The 10,325-nt window shown below is 42.2% G+C and overlaps 1 protein-coding gene across 1 annotated transcript in view; it reads left to right on the top strand.

Moving 5' to 3' along the window:
- Nucleotides 1-2,830: 2,830 nt before the first annotated feature.
- galnt14 (UDP-N-acetyl-alpha-D-galactosamine:polypeptide N-acetylgalactosaminyltransferase 14 (GalNAc-T14)) overlaps nt 2,831-10,325 on the top strand; it is a 165,638-nt gene continuing 158,143 nt past the window's right edge. The window contains exon 1 of the mRNA XM_068342289.1: nt 2,831-3,224. Within this exon, the coding sequence (XP_068198390.1) occupies nt 3,057-3,224 (168 nt within the window). The 5' untranslated portion in view covers nt 2,831-3,056. The remainder of the gene's footprint in view (nt 3,225-10,325) is intronic.

The raw sequence follows: 10,325 nt of genomic DNA, 5'->3' as shown, positions 1-10,325 counted from the left end.
ATTTTAGTGCCTGTCTTCATTTAGTCTGTGACAAATTAAAGCGCAGACTGAAACAGAAAGTACAGTACCATACATTTGTAAGGTGATAACTGGAGAAAAGCCACAGTAGACCTTGCCCTCGGTGGTCGGTCCATCTTCTGGATGCCACCCGGTGTGATGGTGACCCTCCCTTTTGGTAAAGCTGCTGCTGAGTCTGAGGAAGATGCCCATGATGTCACACCACCAACCTCACAGGCTTTCATTTTATGGGGAATGGAAACCTGATCCTGAACTGTAACACCATTGTACGTCCCAGGGATCTATGGATCTATCTGTACGTCGATGACAGGTCACACTGTTGTGGAATAGTGACCACCCCAGCAGATGGTCCAGCAGATGGAACACACACAGTAGTTCAAGCTGTGTGTCTGTTGAAACCTACCTGACTACACCTCAGATACCCTATACATTACTTTCCCTGATTATCTTACAGATTCCATCTTTGTCTTTGGATGCAGGATTATAGATTGTGTACACTTTAACACATCTTTACAAAGACAACTTCACAAAGCTGAGATTGTTGCTTTGACCTAAAATGAGCTTCTTGATAAACGTGATCCGTGTTCTCTGAGGATTCACTGATCACACATGTCCAACACAGTCTCAGAGTTTGCCATCAGGGATGAATGAAGCACACGGTTGTTTCTGTGAACTGCAGCAATCCATTAGCTTCTCCTTATGTTAGCTGTTGGCTATCTGTAAAAGGAGCCATCTGACTGCCTGTTGAATCTATTTGTGGAGGCAGCAGCTCTGCCCAGTTTAGTTCGTGTGGTGTCTTCATGCTTTTGTCTCTCCCTTAGAAGAGAGACAAAGACAGTATCAAAGCCTATTGTGAACACATATTTAAACAGATCATGTTAGCTCTTGAGTGGTAATTGTATTTGAATTCCACATTACTTAACAATGGAGAGACCTCTGATGATCCACAAGAGTTCACTTCATACCCCTTTAGCCATTTATTGCTAACAGTTTTTTTTAATTTAAAAAAAACTCAGTTGTGTATTTCCTCTTTGTACTAGCAAGTGGAGGTATATGAATGAAAGACTCGAGTGTCTCCACATGCAAAAAACAACTTATTCTGGTGATTTCTTGGTAAAAATCACCGTTTATGATCATTAGTTCTGCATTTTTATTCGCTGTAATGAATGAAGTCTGTTATGTGTCCAGAGCATAGCTGAAGAACAGGTCTCTATAAAACTTTACACACACAACAACACACAAGTACTGACGGTGGTTTCTTCTTTTTTATTTTTCTGTATCTCAATGTCTAGAAGTTGGATGGAATTCATTCTGTGGCTGGATTTTTGTCAGATGATTATTTTCAGGGTTAAAAACTGTTCAATATTTTATGCTGGAGTATTGCCTTTGATCATTTTAGAAAGACGAACTATTAAATTGCTTTCTACTGAAAATTATCTATGAAAGGTTATCTAAAAACTTTGCAATCAAAAAAATAAATTATTTCTGCCTTTCTTCAATGACATGCACCGATGTGAGGGGTCCAAAGGATTTCATCCTCACAGCAGTAGTGTTTGTTGGGTTTGGAACCTGCACCTGAAACAATGTAGTTTTAACCTTCACTGAAAGCTGTGGAGAGTGACAGGACCAGTACTCAGCTCGAACACTAGGTGGCGCACAAAGACAGAAAAGATGCGGTTTCTCTTCAGGTACATCGCATAAGAAGGATCACATCCACACATACATCTGTTTCATGTATTTAATCAGCAGTGAAGTGTTCACGAATGAATTAACTCAGTGATGATGATCTGTTGAAACTAGTTATTGTTTTCGTCTTAACAATGTGACAGTATTTTTTTTAGTTCTACTCATCTTCATCTTTTTTTATGTTCTCCATTTCAATCTTTCTGCTATCTTTTCTTCTATCTTTTTTTTCTTGTCTACATTCTTAGCACTTTATTCCCATCCTCTCTCCCATCTTTCTCCTGAGCAATTCCTGTAATAAAATTAATAATGTTGTCTCATTTGGGGAGAAATGATACACACACACACACACACACACACACACACACACACACACACACACACACACACACACACACACACACACACACACACACACACACACACACACACACACACACTTAGTCTATACACTAAGGAACTGACGGAATAGGTCAATGAAGCTCAGAATAGTTTCAACTACTGTGAATACAAAGCTCTTTAACTACGTACCACAAATAACCATTAAAACAGCGATAGAGAGTAGAAATTCCTGGGATAAATCTATATTGACCCGTATAGGTTATTGATTTACACATTTTTAGTGTTCAGTCTTATTTTTCCACCTCGCCTGTACTTATGATTACATATGTTCATTTTTAATACATTATTTTTACATTTTATTTTTAATTATTACATCTGAAAAAAGTAGAATTCATTCAGTCTATATTTGTCCCAAAATCTAGAATGCTTAATGTAGAAAACATATAACAAACATCCATCCTATTATTATTACTATTATTATCATCATCATCATTGTTATTATTATTATCATCCTTTCTTGTTACTATTATTATTATTGTTATTATTATTATTATTATAGTTATTATTATTATTATTATTATTATCGTTATTATCATTATTCTTATTATTCTTATTATTATCATTATTCTTATTATTCTCATCGTCCTCCTCCTCACCTGTGCCTGTTCTTGGGGGTGGGGGTGGGGGTGGGGGGCGTGTCGGCAGGTGGAGCTCCTCGCGCCCCGTCCAGCCCTCCGTCGGCTCGAGGACACCCTAACAGGAACTGATTCACAAACACACACGCACCCGCGCGCGCACAGCTGTCAGGCGTTGTCAGAGAAGCGCTCGAGCCTCGGAGTTGAGCGGCGCGCGCTGTGCCGCCAGTGTTTCATCGCCGCCGGCACCGGACGGGCTCGCGCGTCAGTCGGTGCGGTTTGGCGCGCTGCTACTTTGGTTTGTCCGCGCGCCGCTCCCCGATGGCGGTCTGACACCCGGGCTGCGGCCGCCGGCCGCCGGCTGCTCCCGAGCGGAAAATGAAGCGCCTCTGTCGGAGGCTGGCGGTGGCCGTGGCGGTGCTGGTGTGGCTGGGGGCGCTGGTTTACCTGCTGGTGCTGAGCCGGAGGAGGCTGCCCGAGCTCGGTGCCGGCGCGGCGGCGGGAGGAGGAGGAACGGCGGGAGGTGGGGACACGGCGGCGAACCAGGTGAAGTTATCTACCGTTGTTCCTCTGTGGTGTGGTGTTTGTTGGACGGAACACATGTTTACCTGTCGGCGTAACCCGCTCAAAAGTTCCCGACAAGCAGTTCTAGTGACCCCGCATCCCGCGTGGAGCCGCAGCTCGGCTGTCCGGTCTGAGAAGACCAGATGGGGGAGAAAGAAAGTGTTGAGATTAAAGTAAAACAGCCCAGGAAAGAAGGAGCGGTAGAGATACTCATGTGCTCACGGACAGTACCACTCCTCCACACATGAAGTACATCTTCATGTAGTTGGAAGCAATTTCTTTCAAACATTTTATAGTAATTAGTTGAAGTTTAAACGGATCCAAGCAGGCTGAAACAGGAGGAGGAATGCGTCAGGTGTCTGGTGGGACAGAGGAGTCTGCTGGTCAGAAGACAGTGGGGAGGACAGCCATGATGGACGGAGTAGACCAGTGGTTCTGAACCTTGTTGGAGGTACTGAACCCTGCCGGTTTCATACGCTCACTCACCGAACCCTTCTTTAGTAAAAAAAATCAATACATTTTTCAAATTTCAGACCTAAGTACATGTTTTACTGGTGTATTTAATGAATTGTGCATTAATGTCTCCTTTTTCAAAGAACCAAACCAAGACAGTGGATGAACTGACATGAAATGACCTACCTGTAAATCAGTGTGACTTCTGCTGTTGTCATAGAGACCACTTCAAATATGCGTGGCTTCACCTTGACAGGTGTTACTCTGATGTCATTTTACACCAAAGTCTGTTTCTGTTGTTTTCCATCAGCTTCAGGAAGTGTTCCTTTATTTCTACCAGCACCAGACTAGAGGTGTTTACCTTGACATTCAGATCCTGCAGAACCCTGACTCCCATCACGTTCTGTTATACAGTACAGGTAAATTCAGGTTACACATGTTCGTCTGAACACTTTCTTTTTTGCTCAACATAGTTACTATGGATTAAAATATTAAGAAAGCAATCAGATGACGTACCATCATGACAGGCAGAAATCCACTACTGAGTGCGCAAAATCCCATGTAGCACAGGTAGGCTAATGATGTAGCGTGATCACCTGCAGCCAGTGATGGCTAAGGGGGGCGTGTCATCGCCAACTGGCACGACGTGTCAAACGTTCACAGTGATTCGTAAATGTTCGACAAAACACCCGACACAACATGTCGGGTGTTTTGTTTTGACCTCTGTCTCCGCCGAAAGCCTGAGACCAACTCACCGAACCCCTGGGGTTCGATCGAACCCAGGTTGATGAAGATGTTGAGGTTCTCTAGGAGTGATCAGGTTGGATCAGAATGGAGTTCATCAGAGGAACAGCTAAGGTGAGATGTTCTGGAGACAGAGAGAGAGAGAGCAGACTCTGATGGTTTGGAAGTCCAGAGGAGAGATGGTGACGGTGTTGGTAAAAGGGTGATGGAGCTACCAGGAAAGAAGTCAGGAGGAAGACAAAAGAGAAGTTGGATGGAATTAGTGAGGAATTAGTGAGCTCCTGTCTTCTCTTTTTGATAGTCCCATCCCTGATGATGACCCTGCAGGTATTTTTTCGTGATCGTTTTTGATCGAGTCCGAAAGGGGGATTGAAGGCTCTGTATGATTATATCTGTGTGTGTGTGTGTGTGTGTGTGTGTCTCAAATCATTCAACACTCGTGAGGGTGGCACCAGGCTGTCTGAGGTCATGAAGGCTCTGGATGGAAATAATCTACTGTTTGACCATATTTGGAAATGCTTGTATGACTCTCAGTATCCTTAGATAATTTTGTTTGCAACAGACATGTCCATCACGGGGTCCGCGTGATTAATAATGCAGTATTCTCAGATAATTTTGTGAAACTGTCGACTTTAAATTTTGTGTTAACACCTAGAGGTCATGATGTACCAACTGAAACCAGTAAAAAACTGGTTGAGAGCAGATATTTCGAGGTTAAACAATAGATTCACCGCCCACAGTCCTGCCTTTTAGAGTATAAATGAAGTGTGATCCTCTCTTATCTTTGCACTCGTTTGCACCGCTGCAGCTCTTGTCTGTAAGTCTCTTGTGCCCAGAATATTCTGTAATAAAGCTTCGAAGGACTGTTCATCATCTCCAGCCTTTATTCGGACCTCCAACATCCTCACTACCCGAAATCAAACAAACACGCGGAGGAAGAAGTCGCGCTTTCCTCCATCAAGGTTAGAGAGGAGGATGAAGAAGATAGACTGATATGGAAAAGGACGACACGCTGTGCAGAATTCTCATCCAAAGGAAGTGAATTCAGATTTACTTTAGCAGTAGAGTCCTTACAGTGTGAAAGTTACTTTCTGTCAAGGACTAAACTTCCGTCATGGCACCAAAAACACATATACGTATACTGTAGTCAGCTTCAGTATCTCATATCCCTCTAGATCAGACGAGGTGGGTTCTCGAATGCTGTTCTGTGAAGCTATGAAACCGAACCGGACTTTTGGGTCTTTGGTATGACTAGAGGAGGAATGAAGCTGAAGCGGAGAGAATAACCCCCTCCCTACAGCGAAGCATTGCGGGGGCTCGGTGACGCTCTGGAGCATCTTTGCCTCTTAGCGTGAAGAGAGTCAGAATGATTCCACCGGGGGTCAGGAAATCACAAAATCCTCTGGAGTGCTGCCAGAAGTGGGTCGTAGTAGAAAAAGTGTCTCTACAAAACACCGGAGACATCATCTGTGTGTGGAATGACACTGAGACACCAAAGGTAGTGTTTGGTTTTCTGTTGCATCAATTTATTTACACTGATCCTGTTTTATTTGGTTTTTGAAAACTGTTAAATGGTTTTTTTTTTGCAATAAATTTAATATACAATAGAGGTTGAATGTGACACTTCCAACTTCACCAACTCATGTAGGCGAGCTAAAGTAAGAAATCTCTCCAAGGATTGAATAGCTAAAAATAAGAAATCTGCATAATGTTATTCTTCAGGCCGATGTGACAACTAGACATCAGCTCTTGATGCAGACATAGAACATCTGCTTTGCTGTAATATCCAAACTTCACTTTCTGTGAGCTTTTACCTTCTACAGTATTTCAACTCAGGGTATTCCTGTATATTCCTACAGTATTTCTATCCATACCTACTGTGCAGATAAAGATGTTACACTCATGATATATTTGTACCTTTTGTACCTCTCCTATAATACCCAGCTAATAAACCTGTACATTCGCTGTAGGGCCTCTTAAAGTGTATAAATTCATTATCAGATTTCTGTGGCTTCTTTGAAGATAATTAGGTTCATCTCCCACCCGGCTTGGTGTCTGTGCCTGTTGCAGGATGCCTGCTATGCAAAAGACCCACAGCATGTTAACTGTGGCTGCTGGGCTAAATTGTATTGATCCTGCATCTCCTACCTTGTTTTATCGAACCACACACATACACACACACACACACACACACACACACACACACACACACACACACACACACACACACACACACACACACACACACACACACACACACACACACACAAAAGAATTGTTGGAGCAGTTCTCCTTTCCGTGAAACACTAAAGAAATGGGAGACAGGAGGGCATAAAAATATAAAGTGTTGTAAACTCTGCTTCATTTGCATTACAGCCATTAAGCGCTTGCAGGAAAATTAGACCAATATAACAGGGATCTATAAAGTCGCTCTCACAAATGCGACTATTATTACCCCATTGACGACTCCTCCAAGGAGGTCATGTATTTGGTGGTTGGTCTATCTATGTTTCTGCACGATCAGTCAGTCCAGGAGTCATTTTGATGGCCCATTTATGGCCCAAGAAATAATCCATCAGACCCGATGGTGATCGGAATCATCATTTGGATCCATAATTTTTAACCATTGCAGGCTAGGGGTTTCTCCTTTGGTAATAATGCTTGCAGTGTTTGCACATGTTGCAGGTACCAGGATGTGGCACCCAACAACAGATATGATACCTGGAAAACAGGTTAAAATGTTATAAATGAAGGAGGTAGTGTAGCGTTTTCACCGAAGCTCCTTCTCTGCTATATTTTATTCACAATCATTCACATTTCACAATAAATTCCCTCTCTAACTAATACTGTCTGCATTTGTCCTTTAATTTGAATTATTTTACCCAGCATCCATAACACTGTATCTTTCACTGTCTATCTAGACATTCACATTTGCGTGTCCATAGAACATTCATTATCAGTCCAAAATGCATCCAATATATCATACTGGATCACAATACATTTCAAATATAAACACATTCTAACTCTTTATAAACCCACATAACTCTTTGGCATCCCCCTTTAACATTACTCATTTTCCAACATCCGTTCTTTTTGTCATTAATTTACTTTGCATTTTGAAGTGCACTTTTAATATATAAAGATGCTACTAGCACCAGGACTCAATACAAAACAGTATCAGTAATCACCCAAAACACATATTTACATTGCATAGCTGCCTCATGGTCTTAAACCATTCCCTTCAATAGGGGGTAACACTGGTTAGTCAGTATGTACACAAAATAATAAAATGGAGCCAGCCATTAACCATATCAAAACGTAAGTCTAACTATAAGAATGGAGGAGTGATGCCCCAAAAACATGACGGAACCAAACATGTGGGGAGAAGCCATCTTAACTGTTAGTGTAGTGTATGTCTTGTGGTATGTCCTGTGATGTCAGTGTTTCTTTTTCTCCTGGTGTTCATCCAGTATTATTTGTTATGTAATGCCTGAGCTGTGGATATATACAATTTCCTCCGGGATTAATAAAGTATCCATCCATCCATCCATCCATCCATCCATCCATCCATCCATCCATCCATCCATCCATCCATCCATCCATCCATCCATCCATCCATCCATCTTCCCTGATGAGGCTAACAATGTCTCAGTGACATAACAATAGGGGCCATTCAAAGGTAGTCAGGAAGTCATGAATGCAATCATGACTGTCTGAGCAGCGCGGCTCTATCTAGTAGACAGATTGTGCAACTACATCCGCTGCAGTTTATCAAATAAGTTTTATTTATTTTTATTGTGTGCGCCTTATAATCCGGTGCGCCTTATATATGAAATAAATTATAAAACAAACAAATTATTGAAGGTGCGCTTTATAGTCCAGTGCGCCTTATAGTACGGAAAATACTGTATATTAACAAGGATCATGGTAACCTCAGACCCAAACTAAAACGACATGGCATCTGAACCTGGAAGGTTTCTGAATGCTATCTAGATACATGTTCTATTGTGTCGGCAGTGGGTTTTCTTGCCACCTATTTGAATGTTAAAGTTTATGACTAAACCTTGAATTAATGCATATTTTTCTATTCCGTCTGAGCCGAAGGGAAAATCCACCCAGTTACTAAACTGTACTTCAATAGCAGGAATCTTTTAAAAGATGTTCAGTAAGAGATAGAAAGGTGGAAACATGCTATATGTTCCTGTGCGTGTGAAAACTCCAGCATATTCAGGTCCTCCACCCCAGAACTATGCTCAGCAGTGTGTATCAAGGTGACATGTCTTTATGTTGAGACAACAGAAAAGCATTAACGCTGCAGAGTTAGCTGTAAAAGTCTCTTGTGTAGTTTCTTGTGTGACTTGATAGTTCTGTTGATCATGTCAGCAGATCCTCTGACGGTTCTTCTTCTACAATCACAGGTTTTTTGTCTTGAATGACACGTCTTTATACTGAATCCAAGGCCAAAACATTTGTCAGCACACATTCATATCAGCCTGATGGTGATAAATAATCTGGTGATTCCTTAACCTGTCATCCAGCACCATCTTCAACTCATTTTTCTATTTTTCCAATGCCTAAGTTTAAGAGTGGCCTATCTAAACATCACTTAAAAAACTGTGATCATGATCCACACGAGGGGAGCAGCGAGGTGGTGTAGTGGGCAGTGCTGTTGCCTCACAGCAGGAAGGGTTTCGGGTTTGATTCCTCTCTGTGTGGAGTCTGTGGAGTCTCCCTTTGTCTGCATGGGTTCTCCAGCTTCCTCCCACCTCCAAAAACAGTCGGTTTTATTGAAGTGATCACTTTAAATTGTCTGTAGGTGTATGTGAGTATTTCTTTGTCTTTCGTGTGGCCCTGCGTTAAGCTGGCATCTCATCTATGGTGTACCCTGCCTCTCGCCCGTAGCCAACTCAGCTAGACCCCAGTAAACCCATGACCCGTAACGCAGTAAAGAGACTGTCAGCAGCACATGAGGCTCATCAACCACAAACATGAAAGGTTGCATCACAATGATTGCCTTTACAGGAGCAGATGTCGATGCACTAACGGCGCAATCCACCCAGCTTAATGTACTTTACTGGCATGCATGTAAGGAATATCTTCAGAGCACCACCACCTAGCATTGTGATGGAAAGACCCAGGTATCAGTGGGAGTGCAGTGTGTTTCTGTGAGTGTGAGGGCTCTTGCATTTTCAGCTCCTCCGCCACACAGCACGACTCAGCAGTCTGTGTCAAGGTGACAAGTTACTCTTGGGGTTTTTTCTTTTTACTGTGATTTTACTTCTACAACAGCAGGTGAGCTATGTGTGGAGGAGGCCTATTAATATAGACTTGGAAAGATGGAAAAAAATACAAGGATGAACAGATCTGGGATAAACAGGGTAAAATTGTACTTAGCATTGCTGCCTCCCATTCAGTTTCTAGTATTTGTGGCAAATGTGGAAAAATGACAGATAGTGAAGGCGAGGTGGGCAGAGACAAATTCAACTTTTAAAGCTTCATCACATGTTCTTTAGAAGAAATATCAAAAACGGTGATAATCTAAAAGTGGTGATAATTATGGGTCAGCAAAGCAGAGTCACTCGTTTGAGGCTGTATGAGTAGGAGGTGTTTTTCACATTGTGGATAATTTAGGCACTGAGGCTGAAACTGCTGTTGCTCATCTCACAAGTTGACAGTATCATCAACTAAATGCCTTGTATATAAAATTTAAATTGTAATTGGAGTACTTCAATAGAAAGAGGCAACAGCTGCTCAGCTGATCGGGAGCAGAAGAAGAATAAAAGAATCACTGTGTTGTGTGGACTTGTTCTGAGGGAGGCATGGCCTGAGTGAAAATATAATTTTCAAGTCAGGACACATGCTCTACTGTGACACACCTCATCTACT

This window comes from Antennarius striatus, chromosome 19, assembly GCF_040054535.1.
Source record: "Antennarius striatus isolate MH-2024 chromosome 19, ASM4005453v1, whole genome shotgun sequence".
Taxonomy (NCBI): domain Eukaryota; kingdom Metazoa; phylum Chordata; class Actinopteri; order Lophiiformes; family Antennariidae; genus Antennarius; species Antennarius striatus.
Note: the sequence above shows the minus strand (reverse complement) of the source record. Positions and strands in the feature narration are given on the sequence as shown.